This window comes from Dermacentor albipictus, chromosome 1, assembly GCF_038994185.2.
Source record: "Dermacentor albipictus isolate Rhodes 1998 colony chromosome 1, USDA_Dalb.pri_finalv2, whole genome shotgun sequence".
In the NCBI taxonomy this organism is placed as follows: domain Eukaryota; kingdom Metazoa; phylum Arthropoda; class Arachnida; order Ixodida; family Ixodidae; genus Dermacentor; species Dermacentor albipictus.
In genome coordinates, this window is record NC_091821.1 from 495,880,129 (window position 1) to 495,895,911 (window position 15,783).

The window sequence follows — 15,783 nt, forward strand, 5'->3', positions numbered from 1 at the left end:
TGTGTAGTTTATGGCACATCAGGCAGGCATGTTAGGGGAAGAAATGCCACACACCCGTGCAACAAAGTGGTGCCGCAAAGTTGTGAAGCACCAACTTCCGGGACAAGGCCGGCTTTATTCGAGGGCGCTCGATGTGCTGTTCATCCCCTGTAGTAGAGATCAGTGGCGTGTACCCTAGTACTGGCTGTCTTTTCTGGTCGGAACCTTGGCAACAGCTTCCACCATACTTTTTTTGTACCTGCAACATGTGCAGAGAAAGTCACATCAATGTGCGTTGATTGTATGGCTTTATTGCGCTACACATTCTATCAAATCATTAAAAAATACAGCTCACACATTTTTACTACTGTATATAAACAGTCTAGTTGCTATACACGCGAAACATTACCATTCCTCTGACAGAATGCAACAATAGAACCGCACAGTGTAAAGCTAAACTAAAATTTAAATTGATGTGACACCGTATGAGCATACAGTATGCTTGCTGTATGCTCTAGCCCTGTGTCAAGTAAAAGTTAATTGTCAATCATTTATGGTGTATTTCTACTTATTCTGGGTCATCAAACTGTACAATCAATGTTCCATGTTTACACATTGTTGGCTTTTGATTGCCTATGTGATCCATTTCCTACTTACGCATGCAGTAATCCCACTGTAATAAGGAAAAAGAGAATAGGAAATGCCGTGATAATCTTCCACATTTGATGAGGGCAGGAGCAATGGCCAATAGCATGTGGTTGAAGCTACGTAAATACTCAGTTTTCACACAGCTTAATTATTCAGCAAGTAATAAAGAGCTATCCTGTGCACCTGTGCATGACCAATAAAATCTGACTACTTGAAACTGCACTAAGGCTGCCGCTTGGTACTGTTCGGCAGTTCAGCTTTGATTTTCTGATATACAGAACTGTTTAGGTACCAGTAGTTTACTTTGCGATAAAATGGAGCTTGGAGCACTGGTCATTTGCACATAAATAATGCGACAGCAAATATAACACAAGGATGGGAATATGGGTCTCTTGGAAAAAGTACATACACATTATGATTATAATGTGATGTGATGCCACAATGAAACAGAAAGCAACGCATAGAAGTGGACGGCGCTTCCATGCCACCAAGGTTATTGGACAGACAGTACTTCAGAAGTGCCCGCAACACAATGTGTTGGCGGGCTAGTTGGTGTGAATCCATAAATACTTTGTTAAGCGCAAAACAATGGACACAAGAAAGACAACCAGCACAAGGCGGTACACTCAACTGACATCACTTTATTGCGTCGCTCCTTTATAAATAGTAGAATCTAGAAGAACATGCCCAGTGAGCACCATGTGCAGAGACCACCAACAACCAATCACAAGAGCGTACTCATGCGACGGGATCCAAAAAACTCCGGAGAATCTCCAGATTTAAATATAGGTATAATGCGTGCGATTTTCCAAGTGTCAGGCACAATTCCTGCATCAATGGATTGCTGAAAAATTGGGACGAGTATGCGAGCTATCACTGATTTCATTAACTTGAGCAATTTTGGACAAATGTCATCGGGTCCGGGGCTGAATTACTCGGTAAACGATCAATAGCTTGCTCAATGCCTTCCTGCTTAATTAGCATGTCATTCATGTCCGCGTTTATACTAATAGCATTAAAACTTGTGGGAAGTGGCGTTGCGTTAGTAAGCACGGAACTAAAAATAGGTTCAATTCCGTGGCAACCTCAGATGGCTGAATAAAATCACCGTCATTTACTATTGTTATCAGACTAGATGAAGGAGGCTTAGGATTGATTACATTCCAAAACTTTTGAGTATTGGTTTGAAGCAAAGTTGATATGTCATGATTAAAAAATTTATGTTTGGCTCTCTCAATTTCTGCTTGGCATATTCTCGACTGCGCATGGTAGTTATTCCAATCGCCCTCAGATTCCGAACGTTTTGCTTTAGTATAAAGGCGCTTAGTTTAGGCGCATAATTTAGTATATAGTTTGAGAAGTGCTGTTTAATTATCATAGTGTCAATAAGTCTATTGTAGGCACTTCCAAATGATACTTAACTGCGGTGTTTTCTGCGACGTACAAATTGCGCACAATTGTTTCCGACTAGTAAAGAAACCCTACTAAAACGGAAAAATGCCACGTGACTGCGCTCCCACGCGTATCATAAAGCAGAGCCCTCAAATAAGCTGATTGAAAGCAATTGCCTTGCCTATCTCATATCCGAAGAACAAGACAGGGCATCACCATGATAATGATACGGAAGGAGCACCAACAGCCGGTTCGTGGCTTTGCAGCTATCCCTTCCTCTCATTTCTACGGCACACTTATTATCCACCTCTCAAGGCCGACTGATCACATTAATAACAAAAGCCCCTTGATAATGCGGCTCCCCAGTTGAAAATGACAACAGAGTACTGTTGTCATTCAGTACTACAACTACAACTGTTCAGTACTACAGAAATTTCTGTTGTACAACAGGATTTTTCTGTAGTAACTACAGATTCCTGATGGAGCGACAGACTTTTCTGATGTACAACAGACATTTGTTGTTGCTACTACAGAAGTACAGTCTGTCGTATGTCTGTTGTTACAACAGAAAGCTGAAGCTCTACAACAGATTTTTGTAGTACTACAGAAAAATTTGTCATCACTACAGGCACCCTGTTGTCCCAACAGAAATGTTCCTGAAGTAACCCGAAAAACTTCTGTAGTGCTACACAGAGCTGTTGAAATACTACAGAAACCTATTGTGGCAACAGGCCCCCAATTGTCACAACAGAAGTGTTCCTGAAGTAATGCGACCAACTTCTGTTGTACTACAGAAAAATGTTGTTGTACGACAGAAACCTATCATTGCAACAGGCCCCCAGTTGTCATAACAGAAGTGTTCCTGAAGTAATGGATAAACTTCTGTTGTACTACAGAGAACTGTTCCACAACGGAAACCTATCGCCGCAACATGTACCCAATGATGACAACAGAAGTGCACTGAAATTGTGTGATGCGACAAGCTTCTGTAGTGCCCGGTTGTAAAAGACAAAAGAAATTGCTGTCGCAACTACAGAAATTCTGTTGTATGACAGAAGTTGTTGACATTTCTTAATTGGGAGACATTTCTGACTTTACGACAGAAATTCTGATTTCGCAACAGAAGCATTCTGTCGCGACAACAAGAGTTCTGAAGTCGGAACAACAGCTTTATATCCTGACAGCGACTCCGACGTTACGACACCAATTCTGACGTCGCAGCAGAAACATTCGGTCGCGACGGCCAAGAGTTCCGAAGTCGCAACAGAAGCGCTTTCCGTCGCGGTCCTTTAAAATTGTATGTTTTCGCATCGGTGGTGTGCACTGTACTTTTCTCTTGCGCGGTATTCAATCGCGCTTCCCTGAAGCCGGCAATGCTTATGGCACCAACAACGGTATTAAAGTCGACGTGGCGAATAGTTATAATTGTGTCGTGAAGACGCGGCACCAGCAACGCCCTACCGGCCTCCTCAAAATCGGCCGCTGATCAAAATCATACCATCTGCGGGAATGGCTGCGTATCCGTTTTTTTTTTTTTGGTAAGATGTGGCACACAGGCCTGTGGACTTACATGTGCTGTTACACTGACGCATTAGTTAATTTCCCAGGAATATTTCACAAGCTTATGCGAAGCGGAAAATAAGATTTGGGTTGTTCCACAAAGTTGCGTGAAAAGCTGTCTCGCTCGGGTCTCATTATTCTGGTACAGTGCTGCCGTGATAAGCTAGTATGCTGTCAGAAAGAACTCTCATCCACGAATGTTTATGTAGCTATTTTGCATTGAACACACGAATTATATGCGCGCTCAAAAGTGTAAAGAACGAGAGACAACTGTCGAAACTAGCAGTTATAACCCTAAAAGTCAACGTTGTCTATTTCTGAATTTCTTATTTAATATGGATATCGTACATCAAAATCGATGTTCTAGCACTCCGCGATGTACCTGTCGATGGTACGAACACTCTTGCTCTTCTAGAGATGCGGCACTTGACGCGGTGGAGTGATAGCGGATTTTGACTCTTAAAATGCAAATGTAAACATCAGCGCATCAGCACGTCGTACTATTCACATGGCCAAAATGTACACTAGAAAACCATGTCAGGGGTGGTGCAGTGGAGAAAGAAGAAGACGGCGTTCCGAACGGTCGCTTTTCTCATGTTTTCCGCTTCAAAGGATTTATCTGCCCCTGGCCGAGGTGCTGCTCAGGCTTCAGCCAGCAGCAATGACTACCGTGTTGTGTTACCCCGTCTTGCTACCGGTAAGCTGGTTGTGGACTCCGTTTTCCTGCATGCTGACTTAAGTGGTCGACCGTACCGAGCCCAAGACTTCAGAGACGCCCTTCGGAACGTTATTGACCTGAAGGAAATAAGTTCCATCGGACAATTTCAGATGTCGCACGTGTGGATGGTGACGTGCAAATCAGGGATGACAAAATCAAAGCTAGTCGCATGCGGGGAATTATCCGTAAAAGGTAGACGCTGCGTCGTCATTGATCCTGAGCCCACTGAAGTTAAAATGAAGCTTTTGTGGCTTCCTGAGCGTTTGGAAGACGACTACATTCGAGATGCGCTCCAGGCTTACGGGAAAGTCAAGTCTATATCAGCAGAAAGCTGGAGAGTATCGGAGATGGAACAAATGCGTACGCTAAATCGGGACGTGGTGTTGACTCTTGCCGATGGAGTGAGCGTGGGGGACGCTCCACATCTACTACCTGTTTGTGGAGTGCAGAGTCTCGTATTAATTCCAGGCCGGCCCCCACTTTGTCTGCGCTGTAACAAGGTGGGGCACATTCGTCGAAACTGCAGAACCCCACGTTGTGAAACCTGCCGGCGCTTTGGTCACACAGCTGAAGAATGTGTCGTAACATACGCCGATAAGTTACGACACAGAACAAAGCCACCGGATGAAAGCTTGCAAGAACACATAATGGACATTACGGAGGTTCTTGACGCGACGGGAGACGTTCCCTCTTCCGCGGAGACCCGCTGTGCCACTAAGGCCCCTCTGGCTGTTAAAGACAGTCACAATGCCATCGCAGAACTGCCCGTGAATAAAGAAAGTAGTGAAGAGAAAGATGACCAACCGAAGCAACAACCCAAAGGAGCACCCGCTACCACGGAGCCAGCTGCTGCCCAGCAAGCGAATGAGGGAGCCGGAGATGACTCATCTGATGCACCCAAGCAACTCGACACGTGCACTGAGCCGGCAGAGGACAGCCGAAGTAACGCGGATACTTCAGTTCCGAAGCGCCGTGCGACCAACAGATCGGAATCAAGCACAGACAGCGAGACGACCAGTACCACAAGAAAAGCACGTCGCCGCAAAACATCGAAACACTCAGGAAAGTGCCGACGATCACGGTCCAGAAGGCCAGGTGGGGTTTCGGAGGGCGCCTCACCGTTGCCCTCTAGGACCGATCACATAGATCATTAGGTCCAAATACTTGGTAGTCACCATGGCCCTGTCCCAGCAACTTCAATTCGCAACCTTGAACGTACGAGGCCTTAGGTCTTTGCAGAAACAGGCGCAGCTTCGCCGGCTTTTGTCTAGGAAGCGCCTCGACTTCGTCGCCGTGCAGGAGACGAAGATTGAGAGTGACGACGAGACAGAAAGGGCTTTGCGACCTTTTCTGTCTGAGTATAATGTTTGCGTTTCACACGCTCTTGGTTTATCCGCGGGCTGTTTCCTGTTTCTGAAAAAGAGCCTACTTTATTCAGCTTTTAGTTATCATGTCGACACTGAAGGTCGATATATATGTTGTGATTTTGTGTTGCAGGGTGTGCCATGGCGCATAGTCAACGTCTATGCATTTAATGACGCTGCAAAACGAGCTCTTTTATTTGATACTGTGTCTAGTCTATTGGACTGTGATCGCTGCATTGTTTTAATGGGAGATTTCAATTGTGTATGCGATCCGAACGATCGAAGCGGCCATAACACTCAGCGGGACAGGAGTGGTGAAGTTTTGTCTAACATAATAGAAAATGCAGGGCTCGTTGATATAGGAGTGTCGGGACAGGGAGCTCGCTCTTATACAAGAATTCAAGGTCATTCCTACGCCCGCCTTGATCGGATTTATGTTTCTTTATCACTCCTCTCTCGAGGACTTTCCTGCATTACTATCCCCGTTTCATTCTCTGATCATTGTATGGTTATTGCAAACATTGGTGAAAAATTTGTAACTAATTTCCGACCACAGTGGGCACTCTGGAAGCTTAACTCTGAGCTCCTAAATGATCAGGAATTTATTAATCGCGTGCGCATGGCTCTAACCAATTCTCTGTCTAGTGACTTGCCATTATTTGCTGCTTGGGAACTCTTTAAACAAGAGGTTCGTACAGTGGCTATAGAAATTGGATCGGTGAAATCATTCTATAGAAAGAATGAAGAAAAAACGCTTCTTAAGAGCCTATGTAGCCTTTATGAGATTGAATGCGAAATGCCAGGCACTTACATTGTTGACATAGAAAACATTAAATGTGAGTTACAAAAGTATGACGCACTGCGTTACAGAGGTGCGCGAATTCGATCTCGAAACATGCGCGCTCTGCAATCTGAGCAACCAACACGTCAAGCTTTACTTGACGAGCGACGTCACGGTATTTCCAAAGTAATTCCGGAAATATACTCCGAAGGTAGTCTTCTAACAAATACTAATGACATCATTTCTCAGTTCAAAATTTTCTACACTATGTTGTTTAGTGCCCCTCCGAATGATCACGATGCAAAAGTTTTAGAGAGTTTTGTATCTCTTGTAAAACCATTACAGGATGATGACTGTGCAGTCATCAGTGGTAGCCTTTCGATTCAAGAAATTGAGCTAGCTATTGATCAGCTGCCTCTGTCGAAAACACCCGGCCCCGATGGACTTTCAAGTGAATTTTACAAAGCTTTCAAATCAATTATCAGCCCCATATTATTGGATATTTTTATTACAAGTTTAGAAGTTGGCGCCCTTCCGCAGTCTTTTTGCAAAACCCACACAGTTTTAACTCCCAAAAGTTCAGATAAAGAGAAACTGCGTTCTGTTGAAGGCTATCGACCAATCACATTGTCAAACGTGGATTACAAAATTTTTGCGAAAGTTCTATCTAATAGATTGCAATTTGCGATGTCAATTCTAATTGGTTCCCATCAGACGTGTGGAATCAGGGGGCCGATCAATTCAAACCAACATACATATCGCCCGTACCCTTCTTCAATACTGTTATGGTTCCACTGAGCAGCTTGCAATGCTCCAGGTAGACCTTGCTAAAGCTTTTGATCGTGTGAGCCACTCCTATTTATTTTTCTTTTGGAGCATGTCAATGTTGGCTCCATTGTGCTTAAAGGCGTTAAGCTTTGCTACACCTGTTGTACTACTCGTTTAATTATTAATGGCCAACTCTCCGAACCCATTTCTATTTGCTCATCAGTAAAACAAGGATGCCCGATGTCCCCCCTACTATTCGCTCTTTACCTGGAACCGCTATGCTTAAGCGTAATTCAGTCGAGTAACATCCATGGCTTCAATATACTGGGTAATGAAGTTAAAGTCTTAGCTTATGCAGACGATCTAGCGTTCTTCTGCACGGATAAGTCCAGTGTTGAAAAAGTAGTATCAAAAATAGAAGAATTTGGCAGCGTATCAGGAGCGCGAATGAACTCCTCAAAAAGTTTAGGCTTATGGTTTGGCTCATGGTGCTATACACCAGAACAGTTTGCAGGCGTTAAGTGGACTGATGTCCCGCCAAAGTATCTTGGCGTGCCGCTAGACGCATATAAATTAAGCGCACACTATTGGAAAGAACGGGTTTCGGTACTGCAAAGTTACGCCCAGACATTCGTTCCACAACGACTTTCTATTTTTGGGAAAGCCGAAGCCTGCAATAAGTTCTTGGCAACAAAAATTTTCTATGTATTGCAAGTTATCCATTGTGCTAGGCTATACATCCAACGCTTTCACCGTATCTTTGCAACCTTCGTATGGTCTTCAACTTTTGAGCCCATGAGGCGAGACAACATTTTTAGGCCTGTTAGCGAAGGTGGGCTAGGCTTAGTACATCTTTATGTGCGGCAGATAGTGTCTCATTTCTTCTTTTTTCGCGATACTTCCCATCCTGTAATTCGTTCATACATGCAAGTCACACTTGTTAATGCGTTACCTGATTTAGTTGTTTCTTCAAGTTTTTCTTCGCGCTTATGCTTGTGGGGGTTCATGCAAGAAGTTTACTTGGCGGTTCGTTTCCTGACAGTTCGGTTTTCCACTGAATACTTGTATTCTGTGTCGCGCAAAACGTTGTACAAAGACTTACTATCCATGCTATTCCCGCCTCCACTTTACCGATCAATATACATTAAATTGCAAGGCCACGATGTGCTAAAGCGAGTTCGCAAAATGTATTTATCCCCTTGCTGCAAAACATTCTTTTATAAAGTTCATAGTGAAACCATACCGGTTAAAGCATGGCTACAAAAAAAGGGTATCTTTGTCTCTTCTGTTAACTGTCGCCTTTGTGATGTACCAGAGACAATTGAACATTGTTTTATTAGCTGCACCAACGCCATCCTATTTTGGGATGTCCTCCAACGGACTTTAAAGAAAGACTTTGAGATTAACGCTCATACTGTGCGATACCTTCTGCCAACCTCTGATAATAGTGCACCTTTCGATATGTTTTTTGTCATGGGAATGCACAGTTTGTGGAAAACGCGAATGATGGACCGCAACGCCGAAACGGTTGTACCTACAAGGGCAAATTTCATCCAAATGACGCTACACCTAAAGCAGGTTTATGATGGACTCGGTGTGCAACCGGACTGGTACCCTATTTTGGTGAGGTGCTTATCCTTGCCACCCTTCTAAAGTGACACGAACGTTTCTACTCACAGTATGAACGCTGCCTCTTCTGTGTGACTTTCATTGTGCCCTCCATTCTCTGACTATGCAGAACTGGTGAACGTCTAGTTGAATGCAACTATAATAAATACCATGAAAGAAAGAAAAAAAAAGTCAGGGGTGGTGCAGTGGTAAGATGCCGTGCTCGGAGTCGTGAGGTCGCATGTTCGAATCCCAGGCGAAGACGCTTTTTTTAATTTTTTTTTACTTTTATGTTTTTCTTTTTTGTACTAACAAAATTTTACATAACCTTACGGACGTCTCTGTCAATTCTTAATTAAATATTGATCAAGAACTACAGAACCTACTACTACAGGACGTCGCACTACAGACAACAGAACTACAGGCAACAGAACTACAGAAACAACGTCCCAAAATACGACAGACTGTGAAAATTTCCTGTTGTGTTTTTCAACTGGGTCAAGTGCCTCTCTGACCACGCCCAAAACGTGAAAAGCAACGAATAGGCAACACCGCATTCACTAGAGGCGATTTTGTCTCGTTCTGAAGGAACGAACTCGTGGCTGAGTGCTAGCGTCTCCGTCTCACACTCCGGAGACCCTGGTTCGATACCCACCAGCCCATCTTGCAAAATGTTTTTATTTATAAAGTGCCTTCTGGGATTTATCGCTCACGACCAACGCCGCCGACGACACCGGCTTTTCTGCGACACGAGCTCTTTAACGCTGTGTAAGCATTTCGTAGTACTGACGTGGCATTTCGTGGTAGTATGCTGGTGTGTTTCGTATAATTAGATGAACAACCGCGCTAGAACCGTGAAAAGGAGAAGCGCGGTTGCAACACCGAACAGTTAAGGGAGACCTGCGCGTTATGACGTAGAAGAGGCGAGTACAATCAATGGACACTGGTGTCATGGATAGCCTGCACCAGGTGTGGGCGTGGGTTGTAATGACCAGGGAGATGTAGCAAATGATGGAAACATAATCAACAATTATTAAGTACACTGAATCATTATGAACCGTGATCAACCGGACTCCGGAAGCGACGGCGTCTGGTGCGGCGGCGTGTCCGTATCTTGAAAGCGCTCTGCAGAAGCAGCAGAGTGTGGCACCTGCTGTGTTCTCGCTGCTTCGCAGGCTTTGAAGCGAGAAGCAGCATGCAGGTGAATTTGCTCGCTGCTGCGGGCGCTCGTTTTACGGGGCGGACGGTTTTTCGGTTTGGTAAGGGTAGAAATGCTTGCGCATTTAAACCTATACGATTTCAGTGTGCCGTTCTTACCTATGAGCTCGTAATCGCCGTTGAACACCAGCTGCTGCTTAGAGAACGTGTTCAGATAGTTCTCATTGTTCAGCTACGCAGTACTAAGCCACATCTTCTGTGGCTTTCTTGATGATCGACTCTGGAATTCGATGAAAGATATCCCTTATCCTAGCCATGAGCTCGCCTGACGTCCGCCTCGATCGTGTACATGATCTTTCACTTAACCCCAAAGAAAAAAATCGAGCGGAGAGGGGTCAGAGGTCCTTGCTGGCCATTTTACTTGCCCGTGCCTTCCAATCTATCGCGCGTGAAAAGTCTCATCCAGAGAGCTTCGTGCTTGGCTGTTGCGTTGTGCTGGCGCCTCATCTTACTGATGCCGCAGAAGTCAAAATAAATTATGCTGTTTTGCGCGAGAAATCGACGATCTGATTACGAGACACGCTGTAATCGAGGACTCCGTAAATTTGGACCTGTAACATGCACCTAAATTTACATACAATGTGTTGTCGCATTACGCCCCCATCGAAGTGCGGCCCGCCTGGCCAGGATACAATCCCGCCACCTCGTACTTAGATGATGATGATGTGTGGTGTTTTATGGCGCAAGTGCCTCGTGCTTAGCCGCCTACACCATAGCCACTAATCAATCGCTTCGGGTTACCACAGAAGTTACTGAAAAGTTTGTGTCGAGCAAACGTAAATTTGTTCGCATACAAACGCAGTGGATGACGCGTGAAATAATCCACATACAGCGAAAGATAAAAAGGTTAAAAAAACAGCGCTTGCATTTACGTCATTTAAAAGATTTAAAAGAAGGTCTTGCACGCGCAGTACACTCTTTGAAAGAACATTATTTTAATACAGTACTGCCAATTTTTATTGTAGAGGAACCAAAAAGTTTTGGAAATATATAAGGGAAAAAAAGAAACCGGTGTCGCAAATTTTGGTTGACGGTTCTGTGGTTACCGATCACGGGGATATTGCGCACCACTTTATTGACTACTTTCACAGTGTGTTTTGAAATTCCGGTGCTTCTCCATCCAATGACGCAGTGTCTCACCGCTGTGATTTAAATATTATTTCATACCCTGGCGTAGTTTCTGTTACTAAATTTAAAAAGTAAATCATCATTTGGTCCCGACAACCTTCCTAACGTGTTTCTGGAGAGATATACTGAATCTGTGGCAAAGTTTCTAGTTATTCTATTTCGTATTTCATTACTTCATCGAGAATTACCGAGTGACTGGAAGATAGAAAGGGTTGTGTTAATATACAAGAAAGGTGACCACGCATTATTACAAAACTACCGTCCAATATCACTTACATCATCATGTTGTAAGCTAATCGAACATATTATTGCCAACCAGATTAATCAATGTTTAGATGTGCACGCAGTCCTCCCAAATTTCCAGCGCGGGATTAGAGAAGGATAGTCAACAACTACACAACTAGTGACAGTAATACATTCGCTCGCTTCCTGTCTTGATAAGAATGGTCAGATTGATGCAATATTTCTTAACTTCCGTAAAGCTATCGATAGAGTTCCCCATGACAAACTAATATTAAAACTCACACGCATTGCCCCCCTGGAAATTTCAATCATATGGATATCAAACTATTTAACCAATCGCTACCAATTCGTAGCTGTAAACGAGCAGCAATCAGGTTTCCTTCAGGTCGGCTGTGGCGTGCCCTAAGGAAGTGTGCTGGGGCCATTATTGTATTCGTTATGTATTAATCAATTACTACTGAACTTGATCCAAATGTCCAAATGAGGTTGTTTGCGGATGATTGTGTCGATTTTTCAAGAAATACCTTCAATTAACGACCAAATCCATCGTTACTCTTCTCTTGCTAAGATTTTTGAATGGTGTGAAACGTGGGACATGAAACTTAACACTGATAAGACCGTCTTCCTTCGCTACTCTCGCAAAAAAGCTCCGCTTTTTTAACTACAGGCTAGATTCATCACCTTTGCTGGAAGAGACTAAATATAAGTATTTGGGTGTCACAGTTGCTAATACTTTATAATGGAATTTACATATAGATAACATCTCCTCTTCCACATTCCGTAAACTATATTTTTTAAGACATGAGCTTAGAAATCCTCCCCCTAGCGTAACATTTCTTGCTTACAATTCACTAACGAGACCGAAACATGAATATGCATGCGTTGCATGAGACCCGTTTCATAAACACAATATCACCCGCCTAGAAAGGGTACAGAGAAAAGCTGCGTTTATTTACTCTAAATATTCTCCCTATGACTCACCCTCTGAATTATTGCACATTAGCGGTATGCAGTGTCTTGAACAATTAAGAAAAAAATTACGTTTCCAATCTTTTTTTCTTGCTTTGGAATCAAGATCTAACTATTAACACTTCTCCATATCTGTCGCTTTCACCGTCGAGGCATGCACGCTGCCACCATCCTAATTCCCTGACGCCGTATTCTGCGCGAACCGATTCATTCAAGTTTTCATTTTCTCCTCACACTGTAACCAATTGGAATGATTCTTTATTGCATTTCGCCACACTTTGACGTTTTTAAGTTTGTTATTATTGTTTTGTTACCATTTTACTCACCCTGCGTGGACCTGTACAAGGTTTGCAATATTGAATAAAGAAAGAAAGAAAGTGGAAAATGTTTCAGCGGGACTTCGCTTACAAACTCATCCACCACTCCTTCAAGTATTTGTTCCACGTAACGCTGTCCAGTAAGTGTGCGATCGTAGGTGGGACCAATTGTAGCACCGGCATACATTCCGAACCACACATTCAACTACCACTGGTACTGGTGCCGAGTGCGCTTTACCCGTTGTGGATTGGAGTAACTGCAATAGTGCTCATTATGCAAATTTACCTGGCCTTCCCGCAAAAATTGGCTTCATCTGTGAAGATGATGTTGCTCAAAAAGTCCGGTGACCCATCGGCTTTTGTTAGGACCCAATTCAAGAAACCTAGACGATTCTGCCGGTCCCTATCTACCAAGCATTGGTGCAGGTTAAGGTGTAACGGGTGAAATGTCTAATCTTTTAAAATCCTCCACACTGATTACTTGGAAATTTTACCTGGGCTGCCACGTCGCGCAAGCTAGCATGAGGATTTGAGCCCCTAAATGCCAAAAAAAAAACATTCGTGCGTAGGCTAGAAGCCAAAGATTGAGTCCTCCGCCGCTGTTTCTGGTTTTCATAATTTGGGCTGATAGTCCATGCGTTTGGTCTACCGCCACCCTTTCATGACTGATATATATTTGCGGCCTTCCTCTTGTTGCAATTTGCAACTGCCAAAGCAAGAATCGCGTTTTCTTTCTGCTCATTAGAGAAAGACATGGTGACTGGGACGAAACAAAACGACCCTTTAAATCTTCGCGCTGAACCCGCCGCGGTGGCTCATCGGCTTTCGTGCTGGGCTGTTGAGAAAGAGGTCGCGGGATCGAATCCCGTCCACGGCTGCCGCATTTGAATGGGGGCGAAAACACCCGTGTACTTAGATTTGGGTGCCCGTTAAAGAACCCCAGGTGGTCGAAATTTCTGGAGTCCTCCACTACGGCATTCCTCATAATAAGAAAGTGGTTTTGGCACGTAAAACCCCATAATTTCTTTAACCTTTGCACTGATGCTGTCAATTCGCTTTTGTGGTGATACGTTCTGTGGCAAACAAAAAAAAAACGAGAGAGACATTTGTGCACTTTATCTACGCGAAGGCAGCAGCTATCATAGCTTGTTTCCATCTAACACCATACGCGACGTGTTGCTTCTGGCTGAATGCGACAGACAAGGCACTAGCTCGATCACGAAGTATTTGTTTATTTCCTTTATTTATTTCTGGCTGACTCAGAGGGAACTTGTTCGATAGCGCAGCTTTAGGATGCGGGTGATAGTGCGGTCACGTGGTATTTTTCATATTTCGTGTGGTTTATTTATCCAGCGGTAAAATTATTACGCAATTAGTACGTCGCTGAAAATACCGCGATTATATGTCCCTTGGCTCTGCCTACAAATGCCTCAGTCACATCATTTCAATTAGGATAGTACGTCTTGAGTGGGACAAATAGTTGCAATGACCCAATTAAATCGCAGTATTGAAAAATTTACTGGCAGCTACTCCACTGTACAGGAAACAATATGCACGAGGTTTTCTTCCAGTAACGCCATTGCTCTTTCTTTTTTATCTGGGTGCATGATGGTTAATTCGGCCACCCTGCATATAATTATGACCTGTGCGTGTAAGTGACGATATTTCGATCCCAGTAAATGTCGTAAATTATTACAGGAGCTTTTGTTTCATAAGTCGTGAGTACTCTTACTGGAAACAGATGCAATACTGATACACATATCAATCACTTGCTTTTCACTCGCCGTTGATAAAAGACTGTGGCGAAGAGGTCACTGAAGCTTGCAGGTTCTTTTCTTTTCAGCGTGAAAAGCACGCAAAGCGATTTGAAGCGAGGTAAACATAAAGCAACATACTTATGCTGCAGGCATAGGCTCTTCTTACCTCCAGAAATAACTTTTGATTGGCTACCACCTTCCCTTTCAAAAATATAACAAATTTTGTCCTGTGTGTATATTTAAATATTTTAATAATTATTTTTTTATTTATTTCAATACCCTAAATGCCCAATGCGGGCATTACATAGGGGGGGGATTCATCAAAGAAAACTTATAAATATACAACACAGGTTATAAATGGCTGAAGACAGAAATAAACGAGTTAAGAAGCCAGGTACAAGTTATTAAGAAAAAAAATGGCTAGGAACAGGAACTGGAAAATTGCACATGTAGCAAATTCCAAAAAAAGAAAAAGAAAAAAAAAGCACCTTCAGAAGTTCCAAAACATGGCATCTAACATTTCACGCAACGATACGGCCGGCACGCACAAAAAAAAGAAAGGAAAAAACAACGACGCACATCATTTTACGTTGCAATTTTCTAAGTATGACCAAAGAGCTGTCTGAAATGATGATGTTTCAGCGATAGCCGCAATGCTAGAAGGAAGCGAATTCCACTTTTCGATAGCCAGGACCAAAGGTGAGTATTTGAATCGTTCTGTTCGAGCGAAAATGGGTTTAATCTTCTTTATATGATCTACACGAGCCGATGTGTGCGGCGCCGGGAGAAGATGTGAACTTGCAAATGGTGTGTTATTGTGGTAGAGAGTGTGGAAAAAGGACAATTGGTTGAATTTTCTGCGCATGACCAGAGGCGTGAGATGGAGCGATATTTTCAGTGATGTTACACTTTGATACCGAGAGTAACGGGAAAGGATGAATCGTGCAGCCTTGTTTTGTATAGATTCTAACATGTTAATAAGATAGGTATAATGAGGGTTCCAGATCACTGAGGCGTATTCTATCACAGGCCTGATTAGCATGTTGAATGCGTGAAATTTTGTATCCTGGTTGGCTTGGTGTAGTCGGTGTTTAGGAAGACCAAGTTTTTTTAAGGCTTTCGTAGTAATCAGTTCTATATGAGTGCTCCCGGATAAATTAGAGGTAAGATTTACGCCGAGGTATTTTACCGACGCTGCAGTTTCTATGATAGTATTATTAACAGTGTAGGCATTAGGACTTGTGTTAGCAGCGGAAGTAAACTTGACATGTTTAGTTTTGTCTGCGTTAACAACCATTTGCCACCTGGCGCACCAATGAGTTAGTTCATCAAG

General features: G+C 43.4%; 1 protein-coding gene across 1 annotated transcript; it reads left to right on the forward strand.

Annotated features, from left to right (window-relative positions):
• Positions 1–4,173: 4,173 nt before the first annotated feature.
• LOC135908819 (uncharacterized) lies at positions 4,174–6,640 on the forward strand. Its single transcript, XM_065440655.2, has one exon. The coding sequence runs from the start codon at positions 4,174–4,176 to the stop codon at positions 5,449–5,451; it is 1,278 nt and encodes a 425-aa protein (XP_065296727.1). The 3' UTR covers positions 5,452–6,640.
• The last annotated feature ends 9,143 nt before the right edge of the window (positions 6,641–15,783 follow it).